Consider the following 18048-nt stretch of genomic DNA (forward strand, 5'->3'; position numbering starts at 1 on the left):
ATAATGTGTACCATTATAATGTATTAGTGTTTAGAGCCAATGTCATTCCATGCCTAAAATGTCCTTTCCATCTGCATTTACTTGATGATATATTTGTAGCTTTACTGCATTATCGACATAGTACAATTTTTACTCAAGTACAGGACCTGTGCATGTGTTCCTCTACTGGTCATTTGTGCATGTCAGTGTTTGTGTGTATAACTGTATAGAGAGAGGGCATTTATGTTTCTACTCTTCTGTGATTTATATTTGTCTTACACCAATATATTAGACTGTCACGCATCGTATATGTGTACCATTAATCAGTGTACTCTGCTGCCCCATATCTAATATCTTTGTGGACAGAAATGAATCTTACAAAGTTTAATTAGCTGATTTGCACCTTCTCCGTATAGACAGTCATCTCACAAACCATTTCGGTTTTGGAGTGTCGCACTTTAAAACCACAGAGAGCAATAAGACATTTGTACATTATAAATCATTTATTGCAATATAAATCTTCTGAATGTACATGATGTAAAATAATGGAACATGGTATTAAATCATCATATTGGGTGTGTTTACCTACAATTACAGATAGGGTACCGTCAACAACACGTCACTCATCTGCGGCACAAACATTCACATCCACGCTGCTTTAAACATCCAAGGACAAAGCACAACTATTTTTTTCCTTTTTTTTAAAAAAAACTTCAGACTGGCTTATTTGTCTGCAACATCCGACACAAAAAAGGGAAAAACAAGGAAAGTGCAACAACTGATTGTAGTTTATATCACAGTCAACGGGAAGAGGCAGAGGCAGTGGCACAGCTGGTACAGCAGCAGGAAGATACAGAGGGTTACAAAGAGCCTACAGATAACTGATGTATGACATCAGATCAACATGAATAATCTCTAGTTCATCTAGTGTCTTAGTATAACTAGAACCTGCTAATAGACTTCAGGACAATAGATAACATATGAGTGTACAATCTGCTAGTAAAGAACATTTCTTTTTTTTTTTTTTTTTTACCACACTGCCATTTGTTCAGACATGATAAACTTCTATTTCATGCCTTTTATTTTGAAGTCCCCATATTTTTAGGTGATTAATATTATACGTTACAAAACCTGTGATAATGTAAATGTTCTAATTCACAAATACTATCAAATCTTGTCCACTACTATGTTTTCTTGCATTTTGTTTTTGTTTGTTTTGTAAAATAACTGGCCTCAGTAGGGCAGAGGAGGGTGCAGAAGCTTAATATGAGCTTAATACTTGAGCCAAATAATTCTCTCTAATAAAACAACTCTGGAGCTATTTACATTACAATCACATTTCTTTTTTTTTTTGATGAAAGCCCACGTGACAAACATGGCTGAGGTCTTAATCGGGGGTGAAATCTATGCTTCTGGGTAAAAAAGTGAGACAATGCAAAGATCCAATGCGACTCAGAAGCTCATTTCTCACAACCATTCAAACAGCTTTTGTCAATATCTACTCGGTATTCACAAATAATACAGGTTAACGTAACAGTAAAGTAAAAAAATAAATTTGAATTACTACATGTACTTAACTATTGTAGACATAGGGTCATATACAAAAAAAAAATGCACATAGTCAAAATGTTTTTGTGCTTTTAAATCCAAGTATTGCTACTGATTGTACCAGCATCAGGTGCTTCTCTTGCAGCAGGTGAGTATGGAGTGAGTGTACCTGCCAATGTGGTTGCTAATATCGTAATTACCTAGTTTAAATAGTGCATCTGTAGTGGTTAAATACACGTCATATGAGTTTTATTTCATTTAGAGTTGATTCGTCCCTTCTTGCTTATATTGCTGTGATAAAAATGCCCGGTAGAGTAAAGCTCTGAAATTTGTTTTTTTTAACTGTTATATCTAGACGGGTCCAACACACAGGCGCTGTGGTTCTTTGAGTCCTTTCTTTCTTCCTTTCTTTCTTTCACTCACTCCTCCAACCCAACATGGGGCATTGTCCAGGGAGAAGTGACGGGGCGTACCGTACGTCAACACACCTCATTGAGACAGGGAAGTGGTTCAAGTTCTGTCCTCTGAAAGGGCGACTCAGAGGAAGAATGGCGGGGCTAGAGGGTTGACAGTGAAGTCTTTGGTTGATTTACAGTTCTTTCTCTAGTACCCCGTGTCCTTACACCCCTTTTCCTTGCAGCTCCTGCTCTACAGGCTGGGCAGTTGTCACAGAAAGCTGTCCTCCACTAGGTCACTACAGTCCAGACACATCTCGTCCAGCAGCGTGATGTCCTCCAGAGTTTCACCCTCACGCTTAGCATAGGTGGAGCTGCTGGAGCCTGTCTCGATGGCACTCTCATCAGAAGTTTGAGAGCTGCACGGGTCAGGAAAGACACAAGTTAATACCATCTGAGGTTCAATACAGTGTAATGTAGTAGACATAAATGGCTGGTCCATTTACCTGTGTCTGTTCCTCTTTCCATATTCTTCATCAGATATAGGGTCCAGGTCGGGTAGAGGAATGATGTAACCGCTGTCAGAGCTTAGCCGCTGCTCGTCAAAGCCGCTTTCTCTGTCCTTCAGCTTGCCCTGGTTCTTGTAGGTGATGCCGATGTAGTCCTCGTCATTTTCCACACACACTCGAGTCACAGCTGGGTGGTCGCTCTTCAGGAACTCGTGGTTCACCCTCTCATAATGCTGCACAAGAAAGATGGAAACATTGGAATTAGATTCTGTCGGGTAGAGGAAAAATATTTGTCTTTCTGAACAGAAGCAATGACGACTGAATACAGGGTGTAAAAATACTACAGAGCCACAGTAGAGAGGGAGAGTATGTGATCACTAGCTGTGTCGCCAGCTGGATGGTGTGATCCAAACTGAAAATCACACATCACATCCAAACTCGAGGTGCTAAAACAAGAGCTGGTTCCTCCTCTGCCACCAACCATTAAAACTGTGAGGAAGGCAGAGGTAAAGCTGTTTTGATGTGCCATGTGTGGTGTGGAGTTTAATGGGGTAATTAAGGGTGGGTGGTGGAGGCGAGAACTGGGGCTGCGTCATTACCTCGACTGAGGCCAGCCACTCTGACACACAGCTGCTGCGCTGCACTCTAATCACTCGTAGGTTTGAGTTTTACAGAAAACACAGAGCCTGCAGAAACACTCAAAATGCACTCTCAGAGGAAGTGGAAGGGGGTTTAAATGAATAAATTTAGAGTGTATTTAAATTGCTTTCAATCTGTACTTTGCATGGCAAATTTTTTTTTGTGCTTGAAAATTAAAAACATAATAAAGAGGGGGACAGAGTGTATAGAAGTCCAACTGTGGGGTCAAGAATGAGCGATGGTAAATTAAAAAAACAGGTGTTCAGAAAGTCTGACGATCACAAGGAGACTCACCCTCTTGTAGCTGGAGGGCAGCAAAGAAGCCACAGTTTCACTCAGACCCATGAAAGAAGGCCTCTTTTCAGGCTCACTGTTCCAGCACTTCATCATCATCTCATAACTGAAAAAGCAGAGAAAAAAGCAAACACAGATTAAATTACTGCTGAAAACAGTGCGACCTGTTGCACGACTTGTAATTTCGCCATGACTGATGTCAGCCACTGCTCAGAAAGTTTTAACTGTGCCGAGTTAAAAGTTTAACTGCATTCCTTCTTTGACATGATGTGAGGGAAGCTTTATGTAATACACAGCAAACGTTTAACTATCATGTGAGTGACCACGTACACGTCAGGAGGTGCGTGCTCAGGTTTTGTCATCCTGTATCCACTCTTGAGCTTGTTGTAGAAACTGGAGTCCACCACCATCCCTGGGTACGGGGTGCCACCTTCAGACAAAGAAATATCCTGGTGAGTCTATCCACCAACTCTGGTCTCAGGGATTTCTCTTTGTCTAATAGAAATTCGAACAGGCTTACCTAAGGAGAATATCTCCCAGAGGAGGATGCCGTACGACCAAACATCACTGAGAGTGGTGTAGAGGTTGTCAAAAATACTCTCTGGTGCCATCCACTTCACTGGCAGAAAAGTCTGTGTGATGACAGAGAAGAAACGATCAACCAAATGCTCAAAAAAGCCCTACAGCCCTGTAACTTGAAGGATAAGGAGATGTATTATCAGACTTACGCTCCCTTTGGAGACATAGTTGTTATCATGCATTATGTCTCTGGCCAGTCCGAAGTCACAGATCTTGACAATCTTGCCCTGAGAGAGGAGGACATTCCTGGCTGCAAGGTCTCGATGCACACACTGCAAAAGAACGAGCAAGCATATGATGCAGTTGTTTTCAACTCTCACTTCCATCTGTTCTCAAACCAACAAATTTTGCACCCGCAGCTACTGACATCTATTTCTGTGAGTATTTAATTTCAGCCGAGTTCATTTTTAATGCTGTTTCATATTCCATTATAAAGCATAGTCTTTATGTAAACATGCCAGTTGGAGGGATGTCGGTGACCACTGGATATTTAGGGATAATAACTATGAAGCTGAATGAAAAGCTTCTGGCTGCAGTGTGTCCCTGCCTGGTAATTCTAGCCCTGGCTGTGCTGCGACTATATTCAGCCCCTGGCCTCTCTCCTGAGTGGGCTCAGCAGCCTTCACAGGACTGCTTATCACACCCTAACCCTTGGCCGGCATGGCTGTCACCATTTAGGACACAGCACTATATCCGCAACCTGCCATTACAGCAGCGAGAAGAAGGAAAATGCGAGGTTGTAGATCTGTGGGGGAAAAGAAGAGATTTTCATTTCAAACTTACATTTTTGGAAGCTAGAAACTCCATGCCTTTGGCCACCTGGTAGGTAAAGCTGAGCAGGTCGGTGGTGCTGAGGCCTTCATTCATGTCATCTGACAGCAAGCTGTCCATCTCACATTCTGGTTTGGAAAACACAGACACCACGAGACGCTCCATGAGTACATATTCATTGTGTATTATATAAATAGTACTGCCTGCTCAAACCTGGCTTTTACTAATGGCAGGGAGAAACCTGGCATTATTATGCCTGTGCTACAATTATACTCTCCATGTAATTACAGGGCTGTACCGGTCCTAAATTCTGACAAGGGTGTACCCCTCAACTAACACTGACTCAAACACAGCAGCAAGGCCAAGTAAGTACACTCCAATAATCCTGAGGAGAGAGCGAGGAGGACGACAGGGAGAAGAGGAAGAGCTGCACTACATACCGCTTGAGCCTTTCTGCGAGGGTGGATGGTCGTAGTTAGACCTCTGGATGTCAGAGTACTTGGAGGCATTGCTCATCTCCAGCATGGGCACATACTGAGTGTTGTCAGCCTGCTTCATATCCATGTAGTCTCCTTTACTCTCAAAGGACAGGATCACATAACTGTGAGCAATGACAAGAGAAGAGTTTGAGATGTTAGGTCAATAGACTTTTGTGATATGTAAACTATGGTGAGAATACATCGCACACATCTCCTTATGGAAATGGAAACTATTTCCATGTGGGTATGTGTGCCCTTAAATCCTCTGACTCTGCGGCTGAGCTTAGAGGAAGATGTGGTTGAGGCTAACATGGTAGCCAGGATTAAATTGTGTTATGGTCATTTCGAGGTGTGGTCACTGTGAGTCATCCGTCAACACAGATGAGCCTCAAAGAGAGAGAGGGAGAGTGGGGGGGGGGGGGCTGTTTCACCATGAACATTTGAATGGACACAATTAACAGGTACCTCCATAGTAATGATATTACGTTGAAAGCTGAGACCGCTTTATACTGCGATCTGATTAGGGGAAGACGCCAGACAATCTCCTCAACCACGGAGAAAACCACGGCGATAGAGTTACCGATTAGGGGAAGAGGGAGAATGTGCATGTGTGAGACAATTGTTGTAAATGGGTATTTGGGATCATAGTAAAAAACATATTTAGTATTTATGTTTTCTGTGTTTTCTTTTGTTTGTGTTTTTAACCATTACCTTGAAATTCAGTGCACTGATTAAACAATTTAATATACAGGTACACGTGGTCATACTTAAAATCATGTATGTTGTACCTCCTGCTGCTCTCATCTGCAGGGTTGATTCCAAAGATATCCAGCTCTTTTTTATTTTTTTCTGGGTTCAGGCTGAGGAAGTTCTCCCTGTTCTTGTGCAGATAGTTGACCAGGTCCCCGTAGAAGCAGTATTCAGTGATAATGTAGATAGGCCCTGGGAACGACAGCACAGATAAAGTCGTGGATCGGCGTCAGGCTGCAGGCTAATCTTATCAGAGGCTCGTAAAGGCTAAAAGCACAGTCAAGAGGGCAAGCCTCCACTTTCCCATAAAAAGCCCATTAAAATACCACACCCACCAAGACCCAAGGCAACGCTGTCAATCTTTTTTGGCTGTTAAGAGTTGTAAACGTTGAAAACTGCCAAATCCGTATGAGTGTTTGTGAATGTGGGCGTTTACTGAGTGTGTCTTTCTCTGAAGTGCTGACTAAATTACACAGGAGAGGCAACAATGGTTATATTAAAGTATTATTACACAGTGTGTTTGCTCATGAAGGTGTGTGTGTGTGTCTTAATACCTCCAGTTTGTGTGTGGAATATTCACCTGACTTGGTGCACGCTCCCAACAGGTTCACAATGTTAAGGTGGGGCCCGAGATGAGTCATGATCTTCAGTTCAGACATCAGTGCCTGTTTCTCACTGGAGCGTGCTGTGGCTGAAAGAAAGAACAGCAGCCATGACTATCGCTGCATTCAATCAATTCACAACAAGCCAACCCCTCATGTATTAAACCAGATCCACCACCTTCATATGAATTCTATAGTTTTAACACTTTAACACTTGTAGTAAATTCTCTTTCTTTCATATCCTTTCGTATTGTACTGTTTGCTATTGTTACCCCAATGAGCACAAGCGGCACATATATCAAGTTGGAATTTGATGAACTGGCCAAATAAACCGTCTGCTGTCACTAGACCAATTCCTTCCACAAGATCACTTTGATACTAAAGAAAACAGAAAGAATTTACAGTTACACTGAAATATATAAATCTGCTGCTTCGTCTTTTGATTGTGTTCATATGCTTCTCTTCACAGTTTGAACTCCTCTGATTTTTAAGTGTCACCTTTAATCTTATAACTGGTGTGTGTCTCTGGTTAAATATCAGTGAGTGGTAGCAGCATGGGTTAAATGCTGTGTCACGTGTAATGTGTTTAACTCACATTTTAACATTTTCACTGCCACGTTCATGACAGGTTGGGAGCGGCTGAGCCCATAGGCAGTGCCCTCCACAACTTTCCCAAAGGCTCCAGAGCCCAGGATGCGGCCTGGGGAAAGCAAGAGAGAATAAGGTCAGTTATGTAGAAAGACAGGCACACAAACAAATTCACGCACTTCTGCTTCCTTCTGATTGCTCATCCGTGACTCTTTCAGTAGCTGAATGTCCCCTTGATCAATCCAAATTCCAGCCAGCAAAACCTCACTGCCCAAGACAGATTATCTTATCACAGCCTCGCTTCAAAGACAGAGTTAGACATCCTGGCTGGAACAGCCCTGCAGGGAGGCTGCAGAGTCACCGGCACAAGACTAGAGTGTTGGCACATTGAAAATAACATTCAGCTCACCGAGCACAAGTCTGTCACGGGGGAACTCCCATCTGGAGTCATAGGGAAGCTGCATGGGATCCACGTAGATATATTCATGGCCGTCTGGGCTAACAGACTCAATGACCCTCCAGCGAATCTCATACCGTGGTTTCTGAAAGACAGAAAACACATGAAACGTGATTAATTTACGTTTGTAAAGTCAAGACAAGGCTAAGATCAGCTATGGGGTCCCTCATTTGCACTAAAAATCTTTTGTATAAACAATATTTAGTCCCTGGTCTTCCTCTTTAGGAGCATTAATAATGATATTGCATTTATTTTGCACACCAATGGCACAGTTTTTAACCCTGCAGAACAGTCAACCAAACAAAGTGCTCAGTAGAAATGCTGAACTACAAAGCTGCTCATATATCATGTTAAGACTAATGTCACACATCATGAAATTTAGAAAATTTGATCTTTCATGCCTTGTCTTCTCCTGAAAAATGTCCTAACACTTTTATGGTTAATATGAACGCTGAAGAGGGAGAAAATGGGTGAGTTAATGAGCGAGCAGGTGAGAAGTGTGAATACATGATCACAACAATACCTGTTTCCATATAACAACCAAGACAATGAGTGAGATGATGACAATGACCAGGAGCACCAGCACAGCAGCAGCTACAGTCAGCTCGGGATGAGGGCCTGTTCAGAGGGAGAGCCAGCGGCCATGTTAGATGGAGAACACATTAATCACATGGATGCAACGTGTGCAGAAATGCTCGCAATGAAAGACACATGTGTTGCGTAAGAGAAGTCCCCTGTCAGGTTTAGGAGACAATTTAATCCATAGGGTGTCCAGATTACAAGGCCCAAAAGGTATGCTGGGGAGATAGCGTGGATGTGGGGGATGGGGGAGGAGACCAGGGAGAGGGGCAGAGGGCAGAGGCGTAAAGCTCATCTGGAAGGACCAAATGGCCTAACGATCTCTGGCCTCCCTGAATTGGCTGTCACAATAGTCCCTTCCTCATAGCCCACTATCAGCTGTCTCATCAAAACCCATTAGCTGACAGCTGATGTAACACTGACAGCACTAACCAAGCCCTGAACACAGACCTTTGTAAGGCCTGTCGCACCCTGAGTGCCAGAAATGGAAGGAAACAAGGTGGAAACAACAACATCAACTGTCAATTCAAAGCTGGGAAAAAGAAAGAAAGTTACTTCACAGGATGTGAAGAAATGTATTGTGTGTTCTTACCATTAGAAACAAGTTTGACCTCCCTGCTGACGACAGCCATTTCATTCCTGGCCAGGCAGCGCACAGCCAGGGTGCTTTCCAGATGACCAAACATAACCTGGCTCTCCAGGTTACTGTCTTCATCATAGTGCGACTCCATTGTGACCTCTGTGGAGTTGGCAGGTAGGGGCACCCAAGAAGACGAATCATTGGCGCAACTGGGACAAGAGATACACAACCCAATCAATCAAAGTGTGTAGAGAGTGCATGTATGTAGAGCGGCAAGTCCAGAAGCATTTTTGTTGGTTCGCTGAGCAAAAGGACTATTGAACTTACTGTTTGATGTTCTTGCAGATGAACCACTCCACCACAGGAGTGGGCTGTCCTCTAGTAAGGCACACCACAGACTGGCCTGAGGCTGAGCCATGGTGGATGTCCATCAGATCCACAATGACTGCCGGCACTGTAACACAGTCCGACAGACCGGGTTAAGCATAGTAATAATAATAATAATAATAATAATAACTTTATTTATATAGCACCTTTCCAAAACAAGTTACAAGGTGCTGTACAACAACAACAGAAATAAAACAGGTCAGATGCCTAGCAACAATCATAATAAAACCACCAGTAGTAGTGTATGCAAACGTGAGAAAAAGATAGACTAAGTGACACTAAGAAGTTTCCACAGCAATATCCAAGGAAATAAAGGTAATGGATTGCTTGGTGCATTCTTCTTTCTTACCTTTGACCTCCAGGATTAAGCTAACGTCACGGCTTTGGTTTCCATTCTCGACTCGCATAGTGTAATTCCCGCTGTCCTTCTCCTTGGCTCGGATCAGGGTGAGAACACTCATGTAGCTGTACAACACAACAACACCAGAAGCTGTAATAACTCCACACTCAAGAAGTTCACAATTGTGCTACACCCTAATTAGAGGCCCAGCTAATGTGTGGGAATGTTACTTTAAGGTTGTCATTAGCTGTGCTGTCAGTGGGGGAGACTCACCTGGTCTCACTGATCTGCCGGAGGCTGATGGAGATCTCCGCTGTCACATCGCTGAGTGGTTTGCCGTCTTTGAGCCAGGTGACTTGAGCACTAGGGAAGGAGGTGATCTGAGACCTGAACTCACGGACCTCATCCAGGTCCGCAGATTCATATTCCTTGAACTCCGGATGGACTGACAGAAACTCACTTGCTGTTAGTGAAGAAAAGAGGCCAACCGGTATTCAGCAAAAACTCATCACTATAAGTGTAATGTACATAAAGAAGAGATTTTTCTTACCAAAAACCTCAACAGCCAGTTGTTTCGTCTGGCTCTCATTAGTCATTATGTCCGTGATGGAGCAAGAGTAGATACCGCTGTCTTTGGTTGAGGCGTGTGGGATTGTGAGTGTGTAGAAGATCTTCTGATCCCTCTTATTCTCATGTACCGTTTTGACAGCCCGATTAGCCTGTTAAACAAAGAGGAACACAGGGAACTGTAATTACAAACCCTTATTGACCAGCGCTTACACTAAGTTACGTCTGAATCATCTTGTTGTATCCTCACCAGTCGGCCGGGATATTTCCAGTGGTCTTCCAGAATCTCGGATCCCTCAGCCACACAGGTGACAGTGATCGTCTCTCCCACCAGCAGAGCAGTCCTTTTAGCTGTCAGCTCAACGTGCAGCGCAGCACCACCTGAAACACAAGGTTAAAATGTCTGTGTCAGGGCACAATTCCACCAAAGAAAACAGGAAACGCACAAATCAGAACTGCAATGTAGAAGGCTGTTTTTTGAAGGATGTCAAAGGGCAACATACACACCTGCCCAGCCATGGACAATGTATTCCCCGCTTTGGTGTTCCTCTCCGTTTATGAGGGCCTTGCAGACATAGGTTCCAGCAGTGAACACCCCCAAAGCGCCCCTCTTACTGTCATAAACACTGGGCACAGGCTGAAAGGTGTCAACGTTAATAAGGGTCACGTTAGCACTCGGATCAGACACTCGACACTGGATCTCCATCTCCTCGCTGTCAGACAGGACGTGGTTGCTAAAAGGCACAGGTGATGGCACAAAGGGAACATCTGGATCTGTAATGAGTAAAATGAGTCTGTCAGACCTGAAAATAAAGTCACATAAAGTCAAAAGTCACACAAGCTCAGCGTCGCTGTGTTCTCCATACCTGGCACATAGATGTAGATGCTGCTTTCTTCGACATCAGTGGTATTTCTGTTGTAAAAGCATCTATAGTAGCCAGTGTGCAATGCTGTGGCATTGTCCACAACGGCAGTGGTGACAAACAGGCCGCTGTTGTCCTCCTGCGCTTGCTCAGGCACTTCGAGCGGCGTTTCCCATGCCAGTTTACCCTCTCCGCGACATGTCAAGGTAAAAGGAGTGTGGAGAGGAACCACCATCTCGTCTTTTTCTGGCAGCAGCATAGGTGCTGTGAACGGTGGGTTCATCACTCCAGAGGAGGCTGAAAAAAATGAGACGAACAGAGTTTGATCGGAAATCAGAAATTTCTGTCTGTCTGTCTCTTTCTCTGTCTATCTATCTATATTACCTTTCACTTCGAGGATAAAGGAGAACTGAGCAGTGCGGGAGCCACTTATGGCTGTGATGGTATAATTTCCATTGTCTTTTTCCATAGGCTGCCGTAATATCAGAATGCTTTCATACCTGGAAGACAAGTGTGCACGTTATGCAACAGTTAGCAGCCAAACTTGGGGGGAAACAACAGGTCTGAATCTGAACCTTTTTGCTCTAAGCCTCTTTAAAGCCCACAAAGGGATATGCCTTAAATTTGAAAAAAAAAACCTGTTCTACCACAGATCAGAGTCAGGCTAGCTGTTTGCTTTTTTCCAGTCTTCGTGCTCAGCTAACCTAAACTCCTCACAGGTCTAGTTTCATGTGTAGGGTATATATGTGACAGTGGAATCAATCCTCTTATCTTGGTAAGAAAACATGCATACATCTTATAAACGCATTTAAAGTTAGTGCTGCTGTACCTCAAACTGAAAGAACTTTGAGGCTAACAATGAATCACAATCTTTACTCTCACCGATTCCCTTCAAGATGACTGGTTTTGGTGAGGATGTAGTAGTTCCCTGGTATGGCTTTGCCGTCTTTCTGCCACATCACTTTGGGGGCCGGGTACGCATCAATGAAGATGGTGAACTCTGTTTCCTCTAAAATGCTGACAAACTCTGTTGACATAATCCCTCTGTGGTCCAGAGCCACAAAAGAACTCTCCTCTAAGAAAAAAGAGAATAGGAGAAGAACAATTGGGTGATTGTGGATATAAATGGGTGAAGAAACAGATTCAGTGAGTAAAGACTGAGTGACAGTGGCGGGGTTGGGATGTAGGCAGAGTGACAGAGAGGGCTGAGGTGAAATGAAGGCTCGACACACATCTGTTGAAGCCATCCCATAAAAAACAGTAGCTGATGTTGAAAGCAGAGGTGAAGCTGTAGGGTTGGACAGTAGAAAATGACTTAAACACATCACTAAAAGCACCTTGTGCACATATGTGGAACCATGACTGATCTACCTGAATGATGATGAGAATATTAAATATATATAATCTAAGTGACTGCAGGTCAGCTGTTGGAGTGATTCTTCTCATTATTACAGTTCTACTGAAAACTCATTATAGGTATCCAGGAAATCTTTCTGGAAGCTTACCAAAGACGGTAACAGCCACACTGCTGACTTTGACCTCCCCACTCATTGTGTGGGTGATGGAGCACTCATAGGTGCCGCTGTCCTGGGCGGTGGCTTGAAGGATATCGAGCGTGTAGATGACGTGGTCAGAAGCAGCCTGTTTCATCTGAACTGCATCCACAGCCTATAATCAGAAGAAACAGCATGAGATTAGGAATCTACTCACTGGAATAACAAACAAAAAATCTTGGTAATAAGATATTTGAATATTGTAACTCTCGGTTATTTTCCGTTTTACAGGTACAATGTCAACAGCAGAATCTGTAGGCCGTGCTGCTGCAGGCTAATGGTAAAAACACTTGCTAGGCCACAGGAGATAAATCAGGATCACAGAGCCTTTTAAAGGCCTGTAATTGCAACTGAGACCAAAACCAGGAGTCCAGCGTTCCTACTCTCAACATCTCTGGAAAAGGGCTTAAAGGAATCCCATGCAGAAAAACCGCCAATGTGTTGCACAGATTAGGAATCTGAATACAAATATAAACAAACATAAATTGCACATGCTTGCACATTGCTTTCAGATTGCTTTCAGATCCCCGCGCAACGGCCAGGCCTGTAATTGAACACTTCAAAAGCATTAAACGTTTAGTTGGCTGTCATGTGCAGACAGCATCTGTCCTACAGTCTCAAGGTCACCAGGGTCAAAGAATTTACTATCCTTTTTTTCCCCTTCTTTTGAACTACCTCCTTCCCTCGAGCCATTTGTCCTAAACTTTAACTTCTCCTTCAGAGTCTTGGATGGGGTTTACTGCCGAGTGCTCACAATGAAGACACAACAGTCAGCCCTTGCTTTCCTAACACATATTTTGTAACCACTAAAGGCCGTCCTCTGAGCTATATTCCACTTGCCACGGTAAGGTTTCGGTCCAAAACCACTATTCATTTATTTAAGGCTCAGTGCAGCTGGGTAGGAAACGACATGGAAAAATGACAAGGGGTTGAAGGAAACAGGGATAGACGGACAGGACAGGCGGATGAAGCCATAGAGGAAGACTAAATTAACATATAAAAAAAAAGAAAGCACAGAAGGGAAAAATCTTGCATCTTGCCTGTTTTTTAGGATGGAGCCACTGCTGCTCGAAGCCCGAGCCAGAAGGAGCGATGCAGATGATGCTGAAAGGCTGCCCCGCTTTCACTGTCTCCTCGCTGGCTTTCACTTCCACGTCAAAGTCAACCTCTACCCCAGGGACTAAAGAGGGAGAGCACATATCAGCACCGCCATCCCACAGGTCCCAAGAGAGCAACAACTCGATCACCATGACCTCATTTATCACAGAGTGGTGGCTCACTAGGTCGTCATTACTCACTCACACTCAGAGTGAAAACAGGCATGTTAGTCACCCCCAACCCCCAACCCCCCAAAAATATGACATAATCTCATGGTTCTCGGGAGTGATATCACCCTGCAGCCTCCTTATTGTGAAGGGAGTTTCCAGCCGTTATTGCAGTTATTCTTTTTAATCCTGTCACTTTTGTGTCACAACAACCTGGCTCTTAATGACTTGTTCATTGGATAAGGAGAGATCTTTTAGATCTGTCATGACTTACCCTCAGTTTTCACAGTATAAATGTCACTTGTGAATGTCCGGTCATTCACTGTTGTTTCACACTGATACTGGCCCGGAGGGAGGTTCCCAAAGAAGCCCATCTTGTTGTCGTAGAAGGCAGGCATCTCCTCCCCGCTGGGGATGCTCCTCAGTATAACGTGAGAGTCAGGGTGAGACACAAGGCAGGAGATGGAAACTCCAAAGGTCCCGATGGTAACGACCAGGTTATCAGGGGTCTCAGGGACAAACAGAGCGTTGGGATCTGGGTGTGCAAAGAAAGCAACTTTTATACATCTCTCAATGACCACTATATACTTGATTCTCAGTCCAGCTTGTTTACATTTACTCTCGTTTAAAGTAAGTTAGCTGGAACAAACAGCACAACATACTAAAGCAAAGTTTATTCTGTTGGGTATACTTTTATTTTGAAGGCAGACATTTTAACTTGTCACAGCAGAGAAGGCACCGGTGTTTTATTTAGGGTTCGTTATGGTTTAACGAACTGAGCCACCGTTAACACACCTGTGAAAAAGAAACACTGGAGGTTTTGCTCGTAGAGCTAGTGTCAGCTATCTTTAAACGAGCTAATGGTGTAGCAAAATGGATTTCCACCTATTCTGCCAAGTGACATTATGGCTCCTCCTCTTCCTGTATCCTAAATTTACTCACCTGGGACGAACACGTATATTCCCGCCTCATTGTCTTCTTCCGGGTCACCTTCCGGCTCGTCCTGCTGGGTTTCATACGTGCACATGTAGTAGCCGGTGTTTTCTACTGTGGCGTTGTAGATGAACAGCGTCGAGGTGTAGTATCCTGGAATGACGAATGTGTTTTTCGGCAGGGGCTCCTCCCAGACCACGTTTCTTTTACCGGTGCAGCTGATGTTAAAGACGGAGTCGGGCTGCAGGACGAACTCTCTCTGATTGGACACGATGGTTGGTGGCGGCAGTCCACAGGTAACTGGAGGAGGGGGGCGGTTTAGTAGGTGACAAACAACAGACAATATTAAAGGGCTACCTGCAGAACCTTTAACTTACCTGAAACCAGCGCCAACAAGATCCCCCCAAAGACGACGCACTTCCTCAGCCCATCCATGACTATGGATGCTGTAGCCTGTAAAGACAAAACTGTTACTTAGTAAACAAGAAAGTTAAACAGTTGTCCGCCGATAAGATACCATTGTCTCTTCATTTTATCCTGTTTGATAGTGTCACTATTTAATCAATAAATCAATGGATTATTGATTTCTGAGTGCCCTGTCAGCCTTTTACACGGCATGCTCCTGCTATTAAATGGATCTAGAGAATTTAAAGGCAACATTTATGAGACTCCCACATCGCTTTAGTGCTTAAGCTGAAGTCTTGTTACAGGGTTATATGAATTATTTATAGAAAGACCGGGGTTGATATTATAAAAGTGTAACTAGAATTTATAGTGTGTTGGACAGGACGGAGACGACAGACGCTGCACACTGCTCCAAGTGTCGGTAGAGGGCGACACAGTCCATCTTTTAAGGGCATCGAACCTGCTCGATCTTCTCATCTTCAGTTTACTCATACTCGCTCTTATAAAGTTTAGGTTTTCGTTTAATATATATAGTTTTTTTGTGACAATTGTGTTTTTGTTTTAGTTCTACTTTTAGTCTCAAAATTTATTTCTTAAATAAACATCCACTAGATGAGTAATTAAGGTGTTCTGAGGTTTGTCCCAGAGTCCTGACAGTTCATCGGAGATCGTGGTTTATTTTGTCAAGGAGAGAGCGATCCTTCCCCTGGTCGCTTGATCAAGGTTTTCATTAGGTCCCGCGTAGTTTGAGAGGCTCCCACTTAAAGAAAACATTTTCATTCTTAAGCCACAGCTCATAAAATCTCTTATCCAAATCAGGATCTTTAAAATGGGGACTTCTTTTCTGTCTTCGGGGCCCATTATGAATATTCTGTATCTTCAGTGTCCCCGAACAATAAAACTGCTGGCCCTCTCGGTTTTCCTGTGGCTGGCCGCTCTGGCTCAGCCAAAATCGGCCTTAATTATCCATGGATAACCTGGGTTTGTTTAACTCTATAATTAGCGCACCCGCTCTGCACAAAAGTACATATTCGCGTGGGAATCGGTTGACAAAATGTCTAATCCGTTTTGACGTGTTTGTGCACACGCCTCATCTCGAACAATCTCAATAAGGGATTCTTGCTTTTTTCTTTTGCTCTATGGCTTGGCGAGGATCCCCCAGCCACTGCGCGTAAATCTATCTGAGTCCGGAGTGGCAGTCAAAACTGTTTGCAAGCCTTGTCTGCTCTCCTTTTATTTCCACCGCTCTCCCACCAAGCGACGTGACAAATGTGCCAGATACCAAATGCATCCTCTGCTGGGCCGGAATACATCTGAGCAACAGCTGATAATGGCTTGTCTCAACTTTCAGTGCCTCGGCTCCGCGTCGAACGGTTGATTTCCATTGAAATTATTGCGACTCTAGACAATCGTGCAAGCATCAGTGCGCACACAAAAGTTTTTCTTTATAGAGCCTGTGCAGAAAGTTTGACCACAAGCAGTATTCCGCTCCTCGGTGACACAGCAGGGTAGGTGGTTAATGAAGAATGCGCCGTGGCTCCAAAGCACGGTCAGTCTTCCTTTCCCCCCCTTTTGACTCAGCTGCAGTTCTGAGCCCCCTTTTTCCAGTGCTCCCAGTGCAGACTTTCCATCTTAATTCCTCGCATTCCACGGAGAGACGAGAAAACAATGCGATGTATAATTTCCAATGTGTTCTTCATTAACTGCCAAGCAGCTTCCCACAATGGTGCCTTAAGTCTGCGAGGTGACACCTCCAGCTGTGAGGCCGAAGCCGAGCGCTTTTATCCAGCAGAGTCGGTCACATCTCCCCCGCTTGGCGTCCAGGGGTGAGACCATATGGTGCACGGGAGAGACGCAATCTTATCTAAAAAAAAATACATGTATGATGCATCCTAATGCAGACGTTGCATACAGCTTAGAGGACAGGCAAGGGAAATTGGTGAGGGAACTTAACTTTTCCACAACTCTAGTCTAAAATCCAAAGGGTAGCTAATCCAATAATTGGATAAACTAATTAAGCCTGCAATTAAACTACCCAAATGATTCCACCTTAGATGCCCAGCGCTTTATTCGAATGAGAAAAAAAAAACAAAAAAAAAAAAACGAACAACTTCTTTTTCAAAGACTGAGAAAACTAGTTTAAATTGACCTTTCAATTACCTTTTACTAATCCCCTCTTTATATTCCGTTCGTGTAAGTATATCCACAGTGAATTGGTCGCTCCAAAAGGCGCAGTACGGGTCCTTTCCAGCGGTTATAATCCTCAGAGATCCTGCGCTGTGAGAGCATATGCGCGACCCTCTGTCCGCATCCACGACCGCCCTCACAACTGCGCTCCAGCTACAGCGACCTGTAACTGATTCAATGTTACAGTCCACCCTCAACCCCCCTCCTCCTCCGAAAAAAAGTAATCATCTGGCTCAAAGTAAATAACTCTCAGGAAATGACACCCCCCTCTTCTCTCTCCTCCCTTCGAGCGCTGGACCCCTTTTTCAAAGTAAGAGTCGTTTTGGGGGTAAATTCAGACGCGTATATTCGCATGAAATTAGGACACATTCGCGGGGTTTGAGTAGAGTAACAGAATTTTGGGAGCTTCAAAGTCGGTATGGTGTGTTTTTCTGGGAACTTTTATCGCGACTGATGATTTTTCACCGTTGCATATCTTCACAAATGTTACATCTGGTGTCTGTAACTGTTACCGATTCGACTCCCAAGGTCTTCTTCCTGTTTACAGTAAAGTCATACACTTTTTAGAGTACTTTTTCCTTGCATGAAGCATCACAGTTTAGTAGTAAGTCGACACAGTTGTGCCTCATCAGTCGAACTGGGATCAGTGTCGCTCTGATCTCATAGAGGGCGCTCCAACACCATCATATCACCGCCCACTCCTCTGTCTGTCTCGCCTCTCTCTCTTTCACACTCACACGCGTCTCCCTTAAATTTCATCAAAAGAAATGATCCCATCATCGTTTTCGTATTTTCCGAA

At 43.9% G+C, this 18048-nt stretch overlaps 1 protein-coding gene across 1 annotated transcript; it reads right to left on the reverse strand.

The window, feature by feature from the left end:
• Nucleotides 1-391: 391 nt before the first annotated feature.
• On the reverse strand, nt 392-17372 carry pdgfra (platelet-derived growth factor receptor, alpha polypeptide). The gene is made up of 29 exons (XM_084548685.1): nt 17223-17372; nt 15035-15110; nt 14667-14957; nt 13999-14259; nt 13500-13639; nt 12412-12574; nt 11789-11981; nt 11291-11406; nt 10910-11203; nt 10551-10817; nt 10294-10424; nt 10027-10195; nt 9750-9939; nt 9486-9601; nt 9077-9203; nt 8762-8958; nt 8114-8208; nt 7543-7675; nt 7141-7245; nt 6524-6634; nt 5982-6135; nt 5155-5315; nt 4727-4842; nt 4093-4215; nt 3885-3996; nt 3695-3794; nt 3365-3470; nt 2429-2664; nt 392-2341 (listed from the first exon to the last, which is right to left on the reverse strand). Exons 2-29 carry the CDS (start codon nt 15090-15092, stop codon nt 2194-2196), a joined length of 4413 nt encoding a protein of 1470 aa, XP_084404811.1. The 5' UTR covers nt 15093-15110; nt 17223-17372; the 3' UTR covers nt 392-2193.
• Nucleotides 17373-18048: the final 676 nt, after the last annotated feature.

This window comes from Chelon labrosus, assembly GCF_963514085.1.
Source record: "Chelon labrosus genome assembly, chromosome: 7".
Taxonomy (NCBI): Eukaryota; Metazoa; Chordata; class Actinopteri; order Mugiliformes; family Mugilidae; genus Chelon; species Chelon labrosus.